Genomic DNA, 23,883 nt, shown 5'->3' with positions numbered 1-23,883 from the left:
TCTGAGTCTGCCCTGGAAGGACACAATGGATCATGTGCCCCGATGACCAATGGACGACAGCTCTTCATCCTCTCTCTAAGGATGAACTCTGACCCCCTAACTGGATAGCATATTTGAGCCACTTGTAGTCGTGGATCTAGTCTTTCTGTCACAATCTAAATCTTACGATCATAATGAGAAAAACTTCTGACCTAGTAAGGATTTGATGAAGTCAAGTTTTATTATGCCAAATCATAATAAAACTTATTGTGATAAGTTTATGGGGTTTTTTGAATAAAAAAAAACCCATAAAAGTTTGGTGATTGAAGTATTTGACCTGTTTATCAGTAACTGAAAGTAAAGCAAGGAACCTTTTGATTACTTAAGTTGCAGTGATTGTGATCTTGACGATCAGAGCTTGTTATGACTGACGCTCAAATCCTGATGCATTATTTGTTTGCAACTATAAATTAAAACAAAGCGTCATTAGTTTCTGTTCACATTGATAACAAATCCGTGAGTGTTTTCACATACTTGATATGTTTTTTACAGATCGCCACGACACTTTTTAAATGTACCGACTCAAACACTCGCATGTCTAAATTGTGAAATCTCGGTTTTATTGCATATTCTCATGAAAGCTGATGTCAGCCTTCCATCTAAAATAAAATGTTCAAACAACGGAAAATCAGATCAAATAATACACACAGGCTTTTCAATTAACTGTTAATTAGACTCCCACTCGGTCACATGCAGCTGACGTTCTTGCCACACACCTTTCATCAGGACTTTCCAGCAGAAGCTTTGGCTTTGTTGATCAGTGAATGCAGGTAGGAGTAGAAAAACAGCAGATTATCATATTCTCCAGTGTACTCCTGACCCAGGCAGTGCTGGTGGAAGTCCTTGAGGAAATAATAGATAGCCTCAATAGTAGCAAGGTAAGTGTCCGGTTTGCCTTTCTGGCTCCGCCAAAAACAAGTTTTTCTCGTCTTCAGTTCCACCTTAAGCAAACCTAGAGAAGAAAAAAAATAAAATAATCAAAACATGAACGTAACCTAAGATACTCCCCTAATATCGGAGTATAACTTTGACGACTACCTTGAAGCCTTTCATCTGTGCTGATCTTGTTGGTCTGGTTCCAGGTGCTGTCGATGAAGACCACCCTCTGCAAAGGGTACACCCTTGACTCTGAGCTCTGAGCTTCATCTGGGGTCCCCGACTGCGAGTCCTTAGAAGAGTTTGTGGCAGTGTGAGCTTCTCCTTTCAACCTCTTTAGACAGGGTTCCTCAAAGGGGTCCCCCGATCTGTTTTTACTCCCGTCACGTAAACACTGGATCATTTCTTGAACTGAAACAGCCCCTGGGCCTGGAAACACCAACGCTACCTAGGAAAAAAATAAAAGCAGACACCAAGTGGGATAGCATCACTTCCATGTTGACAAAACGCAACAAAAAAAAAGGAAAAAAGGAGCTTGTAAAATCTCTGATTGTGCAGAGCCTTGATTTATGCACAGCAAAACTTGAGAAGCGGCAAGAGAAAAAGTTAGAACATGAGTACAACTCAGCTGAAAGGGGGAATAAAATTCATACAATAAAGTTAAAAGCCTTTAAAACGGCAAATCTAAAATTAGCTATTTCAAATTAGACACAAGAGCACCGAAAAAAGTGAATGGAATCAATAGAGAAAAAAACAAAATGACTGAAAAACAGCTGTATGCATTTAAACTATTTTGCACTTCAAATGATGCAGAAAATATGAAAAAACTCTATTAAGCCACATCCATTTAGGACCACCAACAATACATGACTTCTGCTGACACTCTCATGATCCCCACAGGGTAGCAGCTCTGCAGTTTTCTGTAGATTACATAGTAAGATCTCGACCTCTCAGCCTAAATGCTCAATGATTCCTAATAGCATCGTAAGAGCAAAACTTTAATGAAACCCAACTAACCTTGTCTTTTTCCAACTCAGGAATGCAGGGGTAGGTGTACATTGTGACGTCGTTGGGTGCGAGAATCTTGGCGTGGACTGCCGTGCTCTTCCCGTCCGTTTCATTCGGATGCTTGATGATGTCTATCTTCACTGGGAGCTGAGCAAAGCGCAGCAACATGACAGAGTTAGGTCGACGGGAAAGTTCATCACTGGTGTCGCATCAAAGAATATCACATCGCGAAACATTTTAAATAAATTGTCCAGAGGGACTCTGTTGAAAGACCACTAAGTGTATTTTTTAGGACCTTACTGACCTTGATTACGGGAATTTCTTGCATGTTGACACCAACTAATGAGCAGCAGGTGTAGCAGAAGAACATCCTCGACCCTCCGCATTTAGAGCACTTCAACCTGCCTCTTTGCTGGGCTGTGTCCAGCACTGCATGTGATGCCAATTTCAGCCCCTGGAGAGGCTCTTTGGCGAGCTCCTGGACGTCTGATAAATCACCGGTGATGGTTGGTTTGTCATGGCAACTAGAATAAAATAGCTGGTATCCATCCAGGCTGCTCATGGTTGCCGTTTCAAATCTGTATTTGTATTGGAGTAGACCCGACTTTGCAATCACTAACTGTTATGGAAAAGAAAAACAAACAAACAACTGACATAGTAGTTGCATGATGTAAAAAAAAAAAAAGAGTGACAGAATAAAGTGAATATTACATTTATCCAGATGGGAGTTATTTGGCAAAGTCCAAACAGAATTATTATTATTGTTTAAGACAAATGAGTTGAAATGAGCAGACTGTTACTGGTTAAAGAAATATGATACAATTAGCAAAGCTATTCCCTGGAGACACATAAGCTGCCTCCTGCCAAACTGTGCTTTCTTCTATTAACTTCTGAAAACAAAGCCAGAACGTGGCATTTACTGCTCGCAATAAATGTCACAAAATACAAGAAATACTAATCTAATAAGGGCGTGCCATAACTAAAATAAAACTTTCAATCCAAGCTACTCAAAATTATTTATATCAGGGAGTGATTAAATAATTAAATGTAAAACTGAATCAAAACGTGACGTCATTAGATGTTAAAGCATAAATAATTATTTCAGAATTTTCTCAATTATGTCGTGGTTTCTGTGTTACGGTTATTTATTATTTAGACTGCAAATGGTTCACAGTATTTGTCTAGTTAACTCATGAGCAGTGAGATCCCTGGGGGTGCTGCAGTAACAATTAAAAATACAAGAAATGTATAAAAAAATACATGTGCTTTTTATGAAATAAAAACAAATAAAATTAAAAACAAAGGAACACCTTTAGCTAATTGCTTATTGAATAAATTATTTGTGCACGCTTTTTAAATTCTTATTATTTAATTGTATTCTCGGATTGTTGATGATTATTACATTCCAAAATTACTAAAAGATTTCCGAACCAGAACTTACCACTATGTTTATATTTTAGTGGTACATGCGACGTTCTGGAAGACGTGATTAACGCTGATTGTCTCTTCGTCTTGGCGGCCGTCGGGTTTGGAGTCAGGTGAACCTTCTGTCCTCTGTCTGTGTTGAGAGCAGGAGAAACGAATGTAAGCAAGTCTAACGAGGGACACATGGCGATGCCTGGACTTTTGGATCAGAGCATTTCCAAAAGCACAGCTTTCGTGAGGGCTTCCCAGCCCGCAGTGGTTGGGATGACAAGTGTTTTAAACGAACCAACAGATGCACCGCACATCTGTTTCCGTTACAAGCCGCAGCTACAATCGGTTTGTGATGCTAGCTGCTGCTAGCTTCCCCGCACACCAGGCGGTGACCGTTAGCAGACACGAAGGCTTGGTTGCTCAAGGAAAGCTCTGAGCGAAACAAAAGCTGTCGCAGAACATCTGCCGGGCATCCCCGGTGGGGTAAAACCCCGAGCCAGACAGTTCCAGCGTGCCTACCAGTGAGCAGCCCGCTTCTTTCCCACATGCCGGAAACTCCGCGTCGCAGGGCGGAAATGGATACAAGAACTCCGTTGCCAAGCAACAAGGAAGCAGTCCGATTCACCGAGCGCCCCCAATGGACTCAAAGGAGATGTTGCATGCAAAAAGGGGTGAACGCGTTTTTCCCTTTTCAGTAGAAATGTATCACTTTTTGGCGTTTAACCACATGTACTTTTTGTTACGACAAATTCATTAACTTTGATTGGCAAACATCAAAGCTGGGAGGCTCCATTTGTCAAAGTCAGTGATAACATCAACAATTGATGTGGATACGGGAATACGGACATAAAACAATGTTTAGCAAAAGTATTTTTGAGTTTTACAGTTTTTTTCCTTGTTAGATTCGTTTTGCTGGTGGATAATGGATGGATATCTTGATGTTCATCTTACACTGAAGCACCAAAGTGACAGCTGCATTAAATATCATATGGATGGGACAACTTTCTGAACCTGTAGCAACATGGTGAAGAAACTATGAGTTATTGCAGAGACGTGCAATTTTAAGCACATTTTGGCTGTGAAGGCAAAATGTGCGTCAGAAGAAGCTATTTTTCAAGTTAAGCTGGGATACAGTCACATTCAATTAATTAGAATAATTTAAAAATTCATTATTTCAGTAACTTGTGATTAATCATGAATTAATTATTTATTAATTACACTCAGACTGATGTTTTCAAGCCTTAAATTATATTCCACTTACAGTTACAGCTCATGAAAACATGACATTCAGAATATCACATCAGACCCATTTAAAAACATGTTGTTCTTTTAAAGGGACAATGTTGTGTATTTTTCAGGCATATAATGCCTTCTGACAGCACCATCAAGCAACTATGTTACATTCAGTTGTTAAAAAATATCCCACATCAAATACGACTTTGAAAATGACTGTAAGTTAGCGCCTTGAAATTGGGCTTCTGTCTCTTTAAAAACTCCTGGTCTTTCAGAAAATCTGCCTTGAGGATGTCTTGATAACGTCACTCCTCTGTTAACCCTTTAACAACGTTTTCACCAGGGTTTCACTGGTTGGGGTTGTCCATAATTTTCGCCATTTTGTGACAGGAATTGTGAATTCCCATTATGTTGTTAGAAAAAAAAAAAGAAAACCCTCTTTACTTTGTCCTCAACATCAATTATCCATCGTGTTCATCATTCGTCTTTATAGTATATAAATGCTCGTTTCACTTTGCCAGACATTTATGGATTTCCGGTGCTCAAAGACTGTGGTTGGGTGTCTTTGCCATAATAGCTTTATAAAACAGTCTATAACTTTTTGAAGAGCTACTTGCCAAACACCAGAGATTCACTGGTTTTAAGATGAAAAGCATGTTACCCTTTCATAGCTCTTACTCGAATTAAAACAACAACAACAACAACAAAAAAAGTAAGTGGAACACAAGCCGAATCTAAATGGGACACAAATAAGAAACATGTTTTTTTTTTACTTGCCAAGAGAGGGACTGCTCCACTTTCACAGTGACATCATTCCGACATCTACAGACTGCATCAGAAATAAGTTTTGGCATCTTTGAGGATGTTCAGATAATTCAAGAATTACTTGTCTTGAAGTCCACTCATTTTGAATGTTAAACTCTTGAACAGTTCTAGATTTGATAGTTTATATGTTTCCACCTCTTTCAGCAATGTCCTTTGAGGGATGTTGCTTGAATGAACTGTTTCCAAAAAAGGGGTTGCTGAAATTTACCATACATGTCATGGTCTCAGGCATGATGATAAAGTAATTTATCACAGCTGTTTCAGGGCATTATTTTAGTGGGCCCGTGATTTTCCATACTGGGACAGGGGAAAAAAACAAAGAAGGCTTTTAACTTCTGTTTTGAAAATTGTAAAACATGATCTGACTCATTATTTTTAACATAAAATTTGACCTTATTCCCGTTTTACTGCTGCTTTATAAAAGCACCCCTTTTTATATTCTTCCTCCTCCTGCAGTGTGTTGTTACATTTTAACAATATCATCTAGTTCTTTGCAGTAATTGCAGCAATTTACCTGCAGATATATTGAAAATAACTGCAACATGTGAGATCTAAAACCGATTCGCTTAGTTTTTTTCACCTTGCCAGCAGTGGTGAGACGTGTGCGCTGCCGGAACACGCAGTAAAGATGGCGTGACTCAATATCCCACATCATCTTCTCTGTTCTTCTGCTCTGGAACAAAAACACTTAGTAATCCTTATAAAAGCCATAAACATTGACGAGTCATTTAAAGCCAGACAGATCGCTGACTAGTTACGGTTATGGTAACTTTGCTAAATACAAATACATGTGTTACTCATTTGCAGTGAACCTTTTCAGCTTTTAAAGAAATGACCCATGAGAGACACTCAACTGAATGTAATCAACCATTTCTCTAGGATTTTATGAGTCCATGAAAGAAAAACCTACTGCACTCGAAAATGAACATCCGTTTCGTGCAACCAGTGACACAGAATGACAGATGCAACCAGCCAGGGTAGCTTGAGGGAGTTTAAGCACTTTATTAATCACAATAAAGTGCTTAATAAAGAAGAGCTCATAAAGAAGTCCATCATAATTTCTGGACTTCACTAAACAAAGTTTGATTTCCGTGTGTCCATATCAAAACAGATCAATAGGTAAGAAGGAATTTAACACGGGATATTATGGTAACCATGTAGCTACCACGTAGCAGCTAAATTGTGGCTGCTTAATCCATGCTAGCAACTCATATTAAGTTTGTCGACAGGAACATTAATGTCGTTACCTGTTTCACATGCCTGGCCAATAATGGCAGGAATAAACTCAGTCATCTTGAATTTTGCTGCAGAAGCTGTTCTCATAGTTGCTTTCCACATGTTAAAAACAAATATTTATTGTCACAATAGGAAGAGCAAAGGGTCAAGGAGGCGACATTAGTCTACAGGTCAGCAGCAGGATAAGGATGAAGGGTCTTATCAGGTAAGGAGGGATTATAACTCGATGAGAAACAGAGAAGGAAATAGAAGGTTAGTGGAGCAATTTTAGTGCTTTCCCTTTGCAGAATTGTTGTCTATGCAATGGAAGTATGATTGTTCACTTTTCTGCAGGGTTGTTTTGGGGAGGCTTTCCAGGACTATTAGTTATTTGGGTAGTTTTTAGGTCCCTGTATGCCAAAACAAAAACTGTAGCTGAATTCTTGACACAAAGTTGGTCTTAATTCCAATGTTCCCTGTTTTTGACACAAATTAGCAGGATTGGCTGGCATCCGAAGAGTTCTGTTGCGTTTTTCAGGCCATAAAATTCAACTCACACTGGAGCCATTTATTCAACTCACACTGGAGCCATTTACAGCTGAGTGTGAACTCCCAGGGCAATTCAGCTCCTTCAAGTCTCAGGTCGGCACGATCTGATCTTAGATGAAAGGGAGAAAAGACATGGATTGATGCATAGATAGATCTCCAAAAGTTAGATCTGCTGCGTAAATACAGACTTAACTTAACAGAAAGTACAAATATCTATTCCAGTTCTCTGTCCTCATCTGTTATGAGAGTATGGCAGTGATACTTTTCTCTCTGGTCTAAAGTTTTTTAGCGTCTCCGTGCAAAAGGGTGCAAACACAGAATACCCTATCAACAGATTTCCTTCGGGAAGGAAAGGTTTATGAGATGTATCAAGTTCAGCTGTGTAATTCTCAACCTTAGACTCTGTTCGTCCTTACCCATTGTGTTTTTTTTTTGTTGTTTTGTTTTGTTTTTTTATGCTCTCGTCTTGTCGGGTCTTCCCGGCTCCGTTGTTAACAGCCAGACTCAGACCTCACTGCCTTTGCAGATATTGCCCCTGTCTGCGCATGTAGCCTTTAATATGGGACACATGTGGTTTTCTGTGTTTATGCTTGCACAAAAAATGCAATCCTGCTGTTATGAAGCTTCATAATTAAGAGTAAATCATTGTTATAGAACAATTTTTCATCCTCAGAGGTTCATCAAATTGCACAGTAGCTATGTGCCTTTTTTTTTTTTTTTTTTTTAACCACGCAGAAAAATAAAGAATCATGCAGATTTCTTTATGCCGGGTTTTGAAACAAGGTGACAGCACCCACGTAGATTATGGAGAGATGTTGCTATTTTCTCAGAGCTAATTGTTTGGTTTTGGTGGTAAGAATAAACACCGTCTCATCATTAATGACGCAGAATGAAAACCGTGTAGACAAACTGTTGAAGAGTTCACGCTTATTCAGAGGTGGATTTACAAAGCAATATGTTTCACCATGCTGTCCATTTATGCACTGTGGATCCAAATATGAAAAATAATTGATGTTTCAGGACGAAAATGTCCAAACGCAGTCAGCGCCTTTCTTTCACACATTGCAAGTTGTGACAATTTGCATTTGGTGTGACTGTGCTGCATCCTTTCTGTTGCAGGGATCTCGCTGCCGTCGGTCGGCTCCAGCCTCACGTCCTTCCTACTGGGAATACACGGCCTTGAGCCTGAAACCTGTTTACGTTTTGAGCATGTTACAAATTATCTGCTAAGACTAACTTTGCGTGACTTGGCAGAAGCCCTCACCTTGCTCAGATGTTGTTTGGGTCAATCGTATTTCATGGGCTTGCTCTCTCAATTTCACTGTCTCCATCTGACAGGGGTTTTCCAAGCCAGATGTGAACCCTGGCAAAGCGTGCTCTCTGTGTCGGTGAGCTTTTTTGGGGGGGAATCCACTTTTGTGTTTAAATAACTAAATGCATGTGTTGGCAGCCTGCCGGTAAGTCTGCAATATTAGTTTTTACACCGACAAGACTCTACTTTTACTGTACATAAAGTACACTTTGGTGCATCTTCCATCATAAATTCATAATCGTACCCCTTGTGGCGTATTTTGTGTAGGTCTGTCTTACCAGATTGGTTGAACCTGTGTTGTTGTCTCAGGATTGTCCAGGGACACAAGCATTTTCCCCAAAATTTATTGACAACATGCAAATAATCATCCGAAGAACAATGGAAGCATTTGAATTTGATACATTGAGTTTGCTTTACTGGTAATAGATTTTCTCAACAGGATAATGCAAAGTCCAGAATTAAAGAGTACATTAGGCTGCCGAAACGGGGTCATTTTACCATAACACTGAAATCACAGCAAATAACAGATTCGACCTCTTTGTTTAAGTACGACTATATCATAGTGAATATTACAGACATGCAAAAGCTGAGAATAAATACCATGTTTGTCTTTATTGTCGTTAATAAACAGAATAAATAATGCTGAATGTCATCACAGTATACAACACAAACCTCTGTCTTCAAGTTCCCCCAGAGCTTTCTAGTCTTAACGTCATTGTAGTTTATGGCAGGATAAAGGCTCGGTTCATAAAGTTCACATGCAGTCTCACCCAAGCACAAGTGGCTGTGAAGATGAACAAAACAACATCTGACAGAGAGCTGTGTGTTTTCATTTCAGTTTTGACGTCCTGTTGACAAGTCGACTTAAGAAGTTTCATAAGCGAGGGGACATGAGTTTATTTTGAGGTTTACTCTACCCTCTAGTGGAGGGGAAAAGAGATGCGCAGTGAAGCTTTGCTTCAGCATGTTGGCTTCGTGCAAAGAAGGGAATTGGGGGGCCACAGCCAAAACTCTGGTAATATTTTGTTACGGTAGAGTACCAAATATTGTATCTGTGGGTATTTTTCAACCTCAGTACAACAGGAATGTCTTAAAAGGAATATAAAGAAAAACCCTTAAAAACAAATATCTTTTGGTGTAGGGATCATTCTAACTCATTACGATATTTGCTCTGTATACATATCTGCATGTCTGTTCAGCAGCAGCAAAACCTTTCAGCGTTTTAAGATGAAATATTGACAATGAAAAGGGAGTCAGTGAGCAGCTACAGTGTACTTGACCAGAGTTCATGCAGAAAATCACACACACACACACACACGTACACACACTCATCTGTCACAATAAGCTTGACTTGCTGTTTATTCATATTTTCATTAACTACATGCACTATGTCAGCTCTGTATGAATGTATCTGGTGCAGTGGAAGGTAAAGACAAGCCCAGCTTGCTTCAGCACTTTTTGGTCAAACCAACTATCCCCTCTAAATAATTATTTCTTTCCTTTTCTCTACCTTTCATTTCTTTTCTTTTCTTTTATTCTTTGATAAAATACGTCCCCTCATCCGGCAGCCTGATTGCAAATCATTTGTAAGGAATACAGTCCAGACTGCATGTAGATGGTTTTTTTATGATTTGGTAAGAAAATACTTCTGTTTTAATACAATTTATAGTATTTACTTCAAAATAACTTCAGTCCATGTTTGCAGTTTCAGTATCTTGTGTGATGGAGATTGTCGTAGCTTATGATACGTTCGTTTTGCAGTTATTGATACGACTCAATAGGAGAGCGGAGAGTGATGCTGGTAATGAGACTACATGTGTCTGGTATGATATACACACATAAATGTGACCTGAGTCACACACTCTGGGACAAAGTCTTTAGTTTCTTCACTCCACTCTCCTCTCCTCCTCCCAGCATTTCATCGGGATGAAGTGAGAAGCTATGCTTGCCTTCCTGGTCCTCTTCCCTTTCATTGGCCGGCCCCTCTGATTTAGCGCGATGAACATTTCCTTTTCAGTCCACATTGCAGAGGAGTAAGCATTGTAGTGGTTCTCTAGGAAACCCTCCTTAAAGTCGCAGTTTTTCCTGTAGGTCTTCTGCAATGACAACACATCAAACCTTTATTGCAACGTTTCAGGACTCTTGACACGTCAGTTCAACGCTGAATGAAAAGTATTACCTTGGCTTGCAGATTTCCAGCCTTGGTCATGCAGATGTAATACTGGCTCTTTACAGCTTTGATGGCCAGTGTGGGCCCCTCGGACACCGTTCTGATCTCCAGGATACCTGCCAGGCAGTAAAGAAATGAGACACACTGCAGAAAAGATAAGGATGTCAACATCCATCTTTCACTCTAACTCCACGCTGACCTCAACATTCATCTTCATTAACGACACAAGATGGAGGTTCCTGCAATTAATCAGTCTGTGGTCTTTCTGGCTCAGTTCAATTGCCTGGGTGGCCATCAGACAAACCACAACCTGTGCCATTGCACATATGGGAGACAGATTAAGCTTCTCTCCCGTGAGATTGAGAAAACTGCCTCCCTGCATGTGCTTTGCACGCTACAGTCTACCTCTGCTCTTCAAATTTGTAGCAAGGCAGAACATTTGTGCTCCGTTTTATTGCTTGTTTTGTGTTTCGAGAAAATATATGGTGCCAATAGAAAAGTGAGGTACACAAAAATGTTTGAGTCAGATCCAAGTAAGTTGTTTTAAATGAAGGAAGTGAATGAAAGTCCTACTACTTATCTACAGTATTATCAGAGGTGGGTAGTAACTCGTTACACATAATTTTGGGGGGGTAAAAAAGTGCTTTTAGGAGCAGTTTTACAAGGCTGTACTTTTTGCTTTTACTTCAGTAATATTATTATAAAATATCTCTAGTCTTAGTTGAGTAAAATGTTCAAGTACTCTATCCACTGTGACTTGGAAACAAGCTTATTTTAACAAAATATCAACTAGAAACACACCTACAGTTTTGGTTAAAGTGGGATAATGTGTTTATACATAAGCTTTGTTCGCTGTGCCATTTGGAGGTCGACAGATTATATAATACACTGCATGAATCGTCATTGGAAGTTTTTATTTATTTGTTTTTTTCTGTATTTGTATTACCTGCAGTAAGTTTCAGTGCTCTTGGTTTTATATTGAAAGAAATTTAGCTAGAAAAAGTGTTTCTTTTACCCAATCTTGTTAAAATCCAACTAAAGATCCAGCCAAAATTTCCACATAACCATACTTTTGTCCATCTGACAGAATCTTGAAAATGAAATAATTTACGTTTTGATCAGTCACTCAGTATTTGAGTAGCCTTCCTGGACAGCTACTTTTTTCTTTTACTTGAGTAAAAATATGTTTAAGTCGTTCAACTCTGTCCATGTCTGAGTATCATGTAAAACAACGTATAAAGCAGATGACAGTGGGGTAATTTGTCTGTTGAATAGATTTAAAACTTGTCTAAATGCAGCAATATGTAGGGTTTACTATGCTGTTCTCCTCACTGACTCCAGCGAATGAATAAACCATAAAATTCAATTATTATCTTTTACATACACAAATTAATTTTATGAACAATAACATGGTCCAGATGACAGAGGTATGGTTAAGTTAAAGCTCCCGTGTCACTTTCAGTGTTCTATGTAAAAAACATATTTCATTTGACAAGCAGATAGAGGAAAAAAAAAAAGAAAAGGAAAACTCTTCTGAGGTTCTTGAGATTGACATTAAGCATGCAAGCATCTTTGCCAGATCACAAACAGATGGTAGCAACCCAATCTGGAGATGTTGTTTGCTCTCTGCTCGCTCTTTTAATTTGTCCTTCTAATTGTGAGCATCGACTGCTTTGCTCAAGTTATTCTAACCCAGCCTTCCTGATCTGCTGATTGAACTCATGATGACTAAAGGTACAGCTGATGTTGAATTCATGTTAAGTTTGAAATCAGTCATTCATTTGTTCTTTTACAGTCGTTTCATTTGGGAGCAACGGGACATGTTGCTGCTTTTAATGCTTGGTAATGTAATCCGCTGGCCAGCTAATGCTCTTTATCAGTTCCAGTCATTTGGTGCATCATGAAAAGATGAAGCACATTTCCACAGACGTGCATACACACATTTAAAACATTTTGGCTCTGAAGCAGAGAGCCTCTCAGGCAATCACCAGCTTAAATAGATTTGCCATCACTTGCTGCCTCTGGCGAGGCAAACAATCTTGTGGGTAAAAACCCCAATCCTGATTTCTCTGAAGATTGCTGAAGCTCGGATTTGCTTTTGGTGCTAAAGTTCCAGCAGACAGCCTTTTAAGACCAGGATACTGTAGTGTTTTTTTTTTTTAATTATGTTGTTCTGTCACGCTGACGCTAAAATCCCTTACATGTTCTCAACCAAAAGGAGCAAAATTTGTAATATTTTAACATCGGCTGCAATATTTTCTTGGCTAGTCCTATGTTTTTCAGGTCTTTCCTATGTCTTTCAGCTGGCAAATTTTGCATGTTTTAAATACTATTGGATAAAGAAAAAGAAAAAATGATATCTGTGGCCATGCCTTAACATGGGCATGTTAGGGCAGTGACTTTTTACACAGCTGAAAACACTAAATGCATTCATTTCATGTCAAAATTTATATAAATGAACATTTCATTCCAGTTTATTTGCACATTTTCATTTAAAAAAATGTTATAGCAGTAGATCTTTACCCTATAAAGAAATAGTTTTATAATTTGATGGCGGTATCAGTTTTAGTACTGCCATGGAAAGCTTTGAAGGTAAGTAAAAATGTATATTATTTTAAACAATATAAATTACAGTATAAGTAAAAAAAAAGTCAAATATATTATACAGAATAAAAGATAAGTTCAGTGGAAGTGGCTGTTTTGGTCCATATACTGCACAATCCCATAACACGGTTTTTGTCGTTTTGAGAAAAGAAGTCGAGTAATCTCTAAACTTTTTTAAAAAATTCCCAGCCAGTGTCATCAAAGATTGTTGATTAAAAAACAACAACAAAAGAACATTTATTTGGCTCTTTGCGTGCAAGTCCCAGCCACATGTGGGTGTCTCAGATCTTCAGTCTTTCATTTCCAGTTGTTGCGCAATACATCTTTTCCATGAGGCATCTTCTTTTAAAGCCAACATCTTTCCCTCTGCCACACTGTGAGATAGGAGGAAACGACAACCACGCAAAACACCCTCACTGTGACCGAGAGCTTTAGTCACATCCCTAAATGTAAACGTCAAAAAAATGAATTTTCCACCGCGGTAATTTGAGCAGATAACCGCGTTAAACTGCTGCTGTCAAAGCTGCCAAATAAAATGTGCCGCTCTTTAGTTGTGCTGGCAAGAGCTGAATGGTGCAGCAAACGTGCGTTTGTTTCAAGGTGTTTGAATTTGAGATTTTAGCAGTGGTTTGTTTTTACTTTTCTCCGTAGCAGCCAGAATTTGGCTTTAACCTGCTTTAGTTTGTTTCTGTCCTTTGTAATATCAACACCACACATTACATCTCCTTATTGCTTCTTTCAAACTGGCCACAGTAGATCTTAAAAAGTACTACATCTTAAGAGAAAAACATGATTATAAATTATCTTCATTCTCTTTTAAAGCAACATTTTCTGCATGTAAAAAAAAAAAAAAAACTCAGACAAACCTGTAATTAGCCCAAGCAATTAAAATAAGACCACATCCTTACTGTAGCAGTTGGTAGGATCTTGAGTTCCCGTAATGTTGCCCGAGTCATCAATCGTGAGGAACCACTGCGTGCCGCTGAACAGCTGTCGAATGCGCACATCTCCTCCCTCCATGTAATCATAGTTCCTGGTGTGGCGCTCGTGTTTAGAGCAGTTCATGATGGCAACGCGTTGCTCGGGGGTGCAGTCACTGTAGACCACACACACGCTGCCAAACAGAAAGATCGCGTGCAGGTAGAGTCCTGAGAGCAGACTTTGAAGGTTCCATGTCAGCATCCATTTGCGCATTATAATGCAATGCTGAGGGGATCAATGAGAAACATGCTGAGAAGCGAACTCAAGAGCTGAGCGCTGTTCCTCAACCCGGCGACCTCCTGACCCCTGCCTTGCAACCTTCAGGTCTTTGTTTCAGGGACTCCTAGAGGGATGGGAGGAAGAGTTTGTGAGGTTGGGTTGAGTTCAAAGGTGAGATGTCTCAGGAAAGAAAAAAAAAAAAAGCAGTCAGAATGGGGACTTTAAAGGTTTGCTATAGTCCATATATACAGAGTTCATCAACTGCTTGATCCCCTTGAGATGATAGTCCAACAAGCAATGTAATAATCCAGATTAGGGATGGCTGTACTGGTTGTCTCTGTAAAAAAGATCAATTCGCAAGATGTCTTATCACATAGGTGTTGAATAATGCAAATAGATCAATAAATATTCAAACACTTGTGTTTTAAAGTTTATATCTCTATATTATAGTACAAATAGCCTCTTACAAAAATGTATTTTAAATAGTAAATCAGAATTTTACCAATGATTTTCTTTCCTTTTGGAAGTCATGCCTCCAACAGAGTAAAATAATACTTCAGATTGCTTTGCAACTATAAAGTCTCTCCTCTTTCGGCAAGAGGAGAGACTGAACAAACAATATCTGTGGATCGTCAACTTACATGCGCTCTGAGCGATGACGAACGTCGTCAGATGCGTGCCCGCTTTTCAGCACCAGGGATGAGACTCTTCGGGTCTGAAGCTGCAGTTAAACCCAGGTAAACCCAGCTCAGTGATGCAACAAAGCCAAGCGAGAGGTGAGAACCGCTGTCAGTCCTCATCTAGGCTTCCCTGCCTCTGGCAAAGCTGACTCTGTGCATCCTCCGTTGTGCACCCCGCTTAGATAAATGCCTGCTGCTGACCTCACTTGAGAGCAATTAGATCCCAACCAGTCAGCTGTCCATGGCTCAGATGCCGTGGAGAAACACCCTCTCTCTGGCGCACGTTGCCACTCGCCCACCAGACATGAGAGGGAGCTATAAACGCTTGGAAACACCACTCTGTTCTGTGCACGAGCTCCAAAGTACTGTAAAAACATGGACACGCACACCCATTTGTGGGGTATTTTCCGCAACTTCTCTTAGCAATGCTCTAAATGGCTTTTTGTGTTGCATATCATAACTCTGACTCACTTTCACTCAAAGGAAGGCTTAGATATTCACTCAAGTTACAAAGCTTCACAGACTCTATCTCCTTTCATTTCAGATGTCATAATTAATTTGTGGTTTTGACTTGGCTCACTGAATCGTGAGAGGATTTATCGGCTTGAGTGAAAACATCAAAGAGGTCTTTTAGCTCTCACTCAGATCCAGCATAATAGTGGGAAGCAATAAGTTATGCTTCACAGATTTTCATCCAGAGAAAGAAAAACAGAAGACATGACTAGTGAGAGGAAGTCGTCGTCTCCTTGTTAGAGGTCATGCACCCTTTCGCCCTCTTTGTTTTTTGCATTCAAAGTCTTGTTTTATTGCTCTGAATACTTCCCTTAGACTTCCTACTTCAAAAGTTTATATGCGTCTCTATAAAGATGCGCCTGCCACTGAGAAGGTCAGGACTCCGGCAGCAGCAGCACCACTGATCTCTCACGTCACTCCGGCTTGTTCAGCTGTCCTTTACATCACCGCAGAGACAGTTCATGTTCTGGTCTTGCGCATTAGCAAAGTAAACACCAGTTGAACAGAAATAACACAACATGACTTGTTGCACATGCGCCATATTTCAGACTGGTTTACCTAAAATCACGCGGGAGTGTTTTCTGAAAGGTTGTTTCCCACGTTGGAGGGGTCTCTGAAACAGACCAGGGGCATGTAGCACCTGGTGAAGTCCCCCGAGGCAGATTATTTCAATGAGAGGGGCCAGACACAGTCAGGATTCCCAGAACCACATGAAATGAGTGACCTTGCCTGGAATTTGAAACCTGGACCCCCTTCTTGCAGACAGGCTTGCAGGAAGAGTTGCAGGTGAGACCTTAGGGGATTGCATGGAACAATGCATTTGTCCCTGTTGGCTGTGTTTTATTGGGGAATCTGTGTTTGGTTATGTTGGCACACCATTTGGGTGACAACTTGAGATGAAAGGTCTAACCCTTGAGTTTGAAATGACCCCAAGTCGCTGGGAAACAAGGTAGAGCAGGTAGGAGAGTGGCCTTGGCCTTATGACTTCACCACAGAGAGTAGCACTCTGTCCTTTTGTAAAAAGCCTAAAAAGTGTTAGACAAACTACCCACATCCCTGCTGCCATTGGCTGTTTCTTTTTTCAAAAGAATGACAGCAACTCATTTATGAACTTTATATTTTCGTGTTGAATGATCTGCCTTTCGTGTGTTTTTGTGCACTAGTGTTGGGAAGTATCCATGGCTGCAATCTTTTATTTGTTCCCGGAGATGGTGAAGATAAGGCACAATCTGTGATGTCAGCTTCAGGGTGTTTCTGTTAGAAACAGAGGCTGGAAATGAACTTCTCTCATTTTAAGTCGCTTCCCAAACGGCAGGTGCCGTGAATAAAACGATACAATTACACAACATGAATGGTATGACTGTAAGATGTACAACAGAAAATGCAATATTTACTTTGCTTCATTTTTAAGTGATTTCTGTGAAATAAAATGTATTTCTTAAAAAAGTAACATTTTTTTAAGTCATCTACAGGCCTGTGGAAAGTCTTGCACTTGCACGAAGTTGAGCAGTCTCCTCCCCTAAACTCTTGTACTGTTTGTGCCAAGGTCCTATAGATTTTGGCCCAGCGACAGTAAAAATGCACACGCACCTGGTGCTTTAAGCCCTAATCATGCAACTTAATAGTCACAAAACGAGATGAGAACAGTAAAGGGGAGTAAAATAATGTGTGAATTTACAGAGCTTTTACGTTCCAAGACTTTAGTTGTTACAGATCCATCTCCATAAAACACCTAAAGGTTGGCTGGCCGGCCGGCAGTCATCAGCTGCTCCACACGCATCTAACGTGCTTGTTGCTATGGGTAATGAAATAAAGTAACATGCAGTACGTTGCAACAGAGCCCACGCTTTTGAATATCTGGAACTACTTCACTCATGCCTCTGAAGGCATTCGTCTGATCGATGAACTCTTTAACTTGAGACAGAAGGCCTTATTAAAGTTAGAAATCCAACAAGTTCCAAAAGGTTTAATGAAATTTAATCAAAAAAGTTTATTTAGCTTTTTTTTGTAAAATGGACTGTTTCGAAAGATGGTTTAGAGAAATTTATCTAGTTTTGATGACTCTGTCAACAGCTGTTTTGTCAAACATTGTTTTTTTTACGGCATCATATCCCAACTATGATATGATGCATATCATCTTGCATATCAGGCTGTGTTAGAGGGATGATTGGCAGCACTAAGTCCCACCTCTTGGCTCTGATTGGTTGTTTCCAGATCGCATTGACAGCTTGATTTTTTTTCACAGATTATCTGTCTCATACCTTACTGTCACGACACAATAACAGTTTCAACAAACATGCTAAAAAAACAAAAAAAAATTTATCAAAAAATGTTACATGCTGCTAAGCAAGTTTTATGTTCGTGCCCTGCTAAGAAAAAAAACGTGCACTTGAATCTTTTGTTGCTGTTTCTGCACTTACTTGAATGTGTGATTGCAGGTAGTTTGGCTTTATAGGCTGAATGGCTGCCTGCTGCGGGAGGATCAAAGGCCCCTGCAGTGTCTGAGTTTACAGTAGCATAGGAAGTGCAGTGGCCATGAGGCAGACACACAAGGCCTGCGTGAGTAAAACTCTTTAAATTTCAATGACTGAATGTCCTCCTTCCCATCTGTCCTTCTTTATTGTGTCTCTCACCCTCTCCTTTTCTCTCCTTCTCTCTTTCTCTATCTGTCAGTCTTTTGCTCTTGTGACAAAAAGAGGTTAACTTTTAGATTCTTACAATTCTTTTTAATTGATTCCAATTGTTGGATGGTATGTTGAGCGTTGTTAAATCCAGCAGAGAGTCTGCGAGTGTTTGGATGATTGCAGTGTAACACGCAAACGTGCCAGCTCACCATGAACTCAGATACAATTCTGAGTTCAGCTCCAGACGAACCACCAGCTCTGGTTTTTCAGCTTTGACATTTGTCAGCCAATTGCTTTTTTGCGTAAATTAACAGTAACTTACACTGTCATGGTTGTACGTGCATAATGACTATGTCTTTATTTTAAGAGTGGCAAAGTGTTTCATTTTTTATTTTCACTCTGCTCCCAGGGAGGGACATATTTTGGGTTTCTTTTTCTTTCTTTTCTTTTTTTTGGAAATGCCTTTCTTTCCCCCTTTTCTCTCCTGACATTTTTTGAAGGATTCTTTTGGGGAATTTTGGTTCTGTGTTTGTTTGTTAAACCAATTTAACGACTTTGAACAGCAAAACATTGAGACATCAAAATTCCCTCAAGGCATTTTTTTGAAAGTAGAATGCCACACAAACAATTTGTCCCGTTTTTCTCGCTAGATCTGTGTGAAAAAAAAAATAATTTGTATGAATAAGACGTATATTTTTGCATCAGTTATTGAATTCCCAAAGAGTTATTAACACTGAAAGACGATCGATTTGTCAGGTCCTGTCTGCTGGACTTCATAAATACAAGACTGTTGCAAACAGTGCTGAAGCCTCGCAGCTCTCTTTTTATTTATTTCGTCTTATAGTGCAGTGAATACCTCCCAAACTCATGAAAGCCATCTGATTTTAAGGTTGTGACCAGAAACTCACAGTTGTTTCCAACCTTTTGACTTATGTTGTGTATGGATATGGACAAAGACTGCGCAGAAAATGAATGGAAAAAGTGAACAGAGTTCAGACGAAAACTTTGAGGGATGTTTAGACTGCCTGCTGCTCAAGACCACTTTAAAGGCTTACAAGGATTGCTAGGTCTTTGGATGCAAAACATTAGTAAAATAAACTTGGTTGGAAACTATTTTCTAACCTACAACCAAAAAAAGAAAAGAAAAACAGCTGTTGTTTGTCTGGTTATTTACAGGTCTTCCTACAAGTACGGCAGAAATATTGCAGACTATTTAATCCCCCTTTTATATCTAAAGCTTTTCTTTCGATGTTGACACCTAGAGCCACAGCCAGAGCTTTGTTATAGTTTCCGCTATTACTGCAGAGACGCAGTCCGCTGTCCACACGTTAAAAGCATTCCTGGAGAGAGATGAGCCTTTCTGTCTATGCTCTTCACCCAGCGACATGTCTGCATGTATGTTTGGAGAAGGAACATTCACCTCGCTCTATTCTTAGCGCAGCTTTAGACTGCTTGGGTTTAGCTTTTGCTTTCTAAATTCCACAATAATTGGGGATCTCTCGGGATAGAGCCTCACAACATTAACTCCAACTATAAATAACTGCAGAGCCTACAAACACAAACTCTACTCGTGTGCACAAACAAGGTAAAAAAAAAATAAATAAATAAAAGCTTGAATGGCTCCCTGCATGAGTTTTGAGGAAGATTTGCAGTTTGAGTTTGGAGGAAACAATTGTCCAAAAATTCCTGTGCAAAGCCCAAAAGCATTCTCCCCATGTCATGCACTGTGCAGCAAAGAATTGTGAAGTTTCGTCTGCGGTAACAGGCTTCCCTCCCACTCTGAGCTGTACCTGTCTCTAACTGGGTCCTGCTTACTCTCTGAGTTAGCGCTGTGAAATTCAACACATGGCAACAGGATGTATTCTGTTCCTCTGAGATTTAAACTTGTTGCTTGGTGTCTGCTTGTAAATATTGTTGTCTGAAGCAAGTCTGAGAGACTTCAGACAAGAAATATTCTATCAGGTAATTGGTGATGGGGCCTGTGTGTTTGCTGGGTTCTAAGGCCTCAGGTGTGGCTCAGTTCTCGTCCAAATCGATGGTGATTTCAGCTAATAGTTGTTTTTCACCATTTTGTGCGAGTTTATTGCCTCAAATGAATGTAAGTTAGAATAGAAATAAATATTAAATAAAAAATAGTCAAATGTATCTGAAGTTTTTGTGTTATTTTTCTTCTTTTGAGGGACAGAAGAGGCTCATCAGTTTTTGTGCCCTGGGACAAGTGCAGTGAGTCCTGTGAAGTGGTGTTGTGGTTCTGTCTGGGGAATACACTGATCCCATTTATTCTAGAAACAATTGTTAGGGATCCAAGACTTAACCACTCATAATCTCAGTTTGAATAACAAAAAAAAACAACAAAACTCTGGCTTGTCTTTAAACACATGTTCTACTTTAGCAAAGGAGACCGAAATAAGTACTTTTTAATTTCTTTTATTCTCTATAATTGTAATTTTTTTTTACTGCAGCCCTCACTCGTTGTTTTAAGAAAAACACTTTTTCAACTTATGGCTTCCTTCCTGTCTGATTACAGTTTATTTGGAGACTGAGCACAATTTATACTGACTCTGTGCAAGTTGTGATTTTGTGTACACACACATACACATAATCTGCTTACTGTTTTTGCTGCATTTGGACATCCAGAACTGTCTTAATATGACCTGTAGGATTTCCTTTTGCCAAATTATTCATGAGGGTCATCAGATCATTTGTGTCAGGAAAATCAACTTCATGCATTTATTGAAGTAAATAAATAAAGTTGTAAGGTTTAAGTCGACAAATGATTTCTTCCAATTCCTGCCAACTGCAATACTGAAGGTTGAAAACACTGGCAAAGCGAAGGAAGACATTAACAACAGGGTAAGGCTTCGGTGATGCAACATGTCGTGAGGGAAAACTGATAAGAAAAACGTGGACAACAAGATCCACTTCCTAACAAAACAAACCTGAAAAAAACCCACTTACTTCATGCTGAAAATATTTATTGTATCAATGTTGACAAGCCACACGTTTGTAGATTCCTAATAGATGTGAAACACAGAAAAAAACAGTTTCCATGTTTGTCAATGAGTTATATCAGTGCTACACGTATGTTAAATAATATGTTCACTATTGACCTTGATGCAGTTTTTAAAGTGGAAAAACTTGGTGAAATGCAGTAAAGGCTACCTTCTGAATGATATTTTTGTCATAAAAATTATTAGTTTCTGCTTGGAATATAAAAGAGATTTTTTACGTAGAGCTGATGTGGAAAGTTTTTATTGCTTCACACTGATTTGAACGATTTATTGAATTCATGTTCTTTCCTTTAACGCCCTCCAAGATTTTTTTATACTCAGGCCAATGAAGGTCAGCTCAAACTTTGGTTAGTGCAGAGCTATTTTCTTGTATTTTTCTTCTTTTTTTTTTAACCACAATCTGAAAAAGGTGTCACAAATATCCAATGATCCCTAACCATTTATTTTCAGTTTTTTTTTATTCTTGCTTCACTGAATCATTTTTAGGCTTTGAAAGTTTTGCTGAATTTATGAATAAAGTGTATTTTTATCATCCCTTATTTACACAACCTACATTTTCAAATCTGCAAACTTCAAATTCCTATCTTTACACTTTGTTGATTTTTATTTTTTTTATTATTTTTATTTTTCAGGGTGAAACGATAAGATGATAAGCTAAGTTTCAGTTCTGGAGCTTGTAAACAAATTGAGATAATGACCAGAGCCAGCAGAGAGTGATCCAAAAAGAGCTGCATTTAAATAATTATCTGAAATAAATATTCCAGATAACAGCTTGTACTTTATGAGATTCTTGTCACGACCAATTTCGGAGCTAAAGTTACCTTCCTCTTTAACTCAAAATACTTCCAGATGGGTGTCCCAGTCACAGCTTTTGTTTTCCTCGATTCATTACAGATCGCCCTTTCCACATTCACAGTGTGTTTATCTGTGTGGCCACTCACACACCCTGGGGGAACAGGTTTTTCTCTTGTTTTTTTTATTTTTATTTGCATCTTAATTTAAGAACTCAAAAGGGTTATACACACACCATCCATTTTAAAAACAAGCCAAAGAATAGCGAGCTAATAAAATATCATGGCTCATCTAGGTACAGCGACTTGTGTTCTGGTCTCAACATGAAAACAGTATGATGGGGTTTCAAACAGCAGGGTGCAGTGATAATAACAGGGAGAAGGTTCAAACACAGCAAGTGTGTTAACTTCATGAAAACATGCAAATATGGTGCTTCATGCTGTTAAATAGGGAACTTAATGAAGTTGGCACGAAGCTGCACAAGACGGAGTTCAAAGGTTGGAGGTTTTGTTGGGACAGAAGTGATCTACATGTTGTTTCTGGAGTTTGCCTTGTGGGACTGATCTGAGAGACTTGTGCAGTTCGATTAGATGATAAACTAAGTTTTTTTTTGCTTTTACGTATTTTCTTTTTTGTTTTTTTTGTTTTTATTCATGGTTGTTGTTGTTTTGGATGGGTTTTTTTTATTGCTGTATTGCAGTCTCACCACTGCTTCCAAGATGAATTTCTCCTGTGGGAGACTAATAAATTATTATCTTATCTTATCTTATCTTATCTTATCTTATCTTATCTTATCTTATCTTATCTTATCTTATCTTATCTTATCTCATCTCATCTCATCTCATCTCATCTCATCTCATCTCATCTCATCTCATCTCATCTCATCTTATCTTATCTTATCTTACATATGTTTACATATTTGCTCAAGCTGCCACCATGTCCTCACAGCTCAGGTCCTGACATGAGGTCAAGTTTCTCTGGCTCCTTCCAGTGGTCCCACTGCCATCTGCAGAAATATATTGTTTCTGGTCAAACAGAACCAGTCAGAGCCAGGAGGAAGATTTCGGCTGGCCATCATCCTGTTGGATCACGTCTTATCGGAGCTGGCAGTCCTGTTTTATTTTCATGGTCCACAAAACTAGTAGACGAGCTGAGCTGTTCACTGACACTGACCAGGCCCAGTCACATTAAGCTTCAGTCCCTTTTCTTGTGGTTCTGTCTGTGTCATGCATTCTGCAAAAAAAAAAAAAAAAGTCAGCCAAAGAATCCAGCAGTCGACCACCAGACCTTGAAATATTAACAGAATTAGCAAAAGTGCATAAAAACCTTTAATTTTATGCACAGAGTAAAGGTTACTAAATCATAAATCCCTCCCGATGAAGCCAGTGTTTGCCAGATCAGGAAGCCCCTCGTTCAGAGTCTTGTCAACTTCTGATCACTTCAAGAGGAGAACTGTTCTCTGGTTAAAAATTTTTGGGTGAAGTGGTGCTTGTAGTTCCAGTCTGGCAGTAGAGCATAGATTTGGGCCAAGATTATCACCTAAAACCCCCATGAAAGTCATCTTTCTGAGAAAAAAGTCAAAAAAACCTCTTGACATTTCCACCTGCAGCAATCCCAGTTGAGACCTCAGATTGCACTCAAGCAAGTCAGGTCCCTTCGGACTAGGAGGAAGTTCTGAGAATGGGGGTTCAGGTCCCAGTAGGTGAATCGTTCAGAATTTAAGTTCAGTTGTTTAATTTTATTATTTATATGAAGTTACAGCATCCACAGCGCAGAAGAAAGCTACACATATTCTGCTTCATGCTTCTGATTCTCT

General features: G+C 39.2%; 2 protein-coding genes across 3 annotated transcripts; both read right to left on the bottom strand.

Moving 5' to 3' along the window:
• Positions 1 to 578: 578 nt before the first annotated feature.
• dtwd1 (DTW domain containing 1) lies at positions 579 to 3,932 on the bottom strand. Its single transcript, XM_055044758.1, has 6 exons — positions 3,859 to 3,932; positions 3,365 to 3,481; positions 2,228 to 2,542; positions 1,933 to 2,070; positions 1,078 to 1,363; positions 579 to 991 (listed from the first exon to the last, which is right to left on the bottom strand). The coding sequence occupies exons 3-6, from the start codon at positions 2,483 to 2,485 to the stop codon at positions 762 to 764; spliced, it is 912 nt and encodes a 303-aa protein (XP_054900733.1). The 5' UTR covers positions 2,486 to 2,542; positions 3,365 to 3,481; positions 3,859 to 3,932; the 3' UTR covers positions 579 to 761.
• A 4,889-nt stretch (positions 3,933 to 8,821) lies between these two features.
• On the bottom strand, positions 8,822 to 15,355 carry fgf7 (fibroblast growth factor 7). 2 transcript variants are annotated; one of them, XM_055044738.1, is made up of 4 exons: positions 15,089 to 15,355; positions 14,156 to 14,784; positions 10,653 to 10,759; positions 8,822 to 10,569 (listed from the first exon to the last, which is right to left on the bottom strand). In XM_055044738.1, the coding sequence occupies exons 2-4, from the start codon at positions 14,439 to 14,441 to the stop codon at positions 10,360 to 10,362; spliced, it is 603 nt and encodes a 200-aa protein (XP_054900713.1). In that variant the 5' UTR covers positions 14,442 to 14,784; positions 15,089 to 15,355; the 3' UTR covers positions 8,822 to 10,359. The 2 variants fall into 2 exon arrangements, with proteins under 2 accessions (XP_054900713.1, XP_054900714.1); XM_055044739.1 differs by having other exon boundaries at positions 14,156 to 14,571.
• Positions 15,356 to 23,883: the final 8,528 nt, after the last annotated feature.

Source organism: Poeciliopsis prolifica, unplaced genomic scaffold (genome assembly GCF_027474105.1).
Source record: "Poeciliopsis prolifica strain line A6 unplaced genomic scaffold, Auburn_PproV2 SCAFFOLD021, whole genome shotgun sequence".
In the NCBI taxonomy this organism is placed as follows: domain Eukaryota; kingdom Metazoa; phylum Chordata; class Actinopteri; order Cyprinodontiformes; family Poeciliidae; genus Poeciliopsis; species Poeciliopsis prolifica.
The sequence above is the reverse complement of the archived record's forward strand: the minus strand, read 5'-3'. Positions and strand labels throughout refer to the sequence as shown.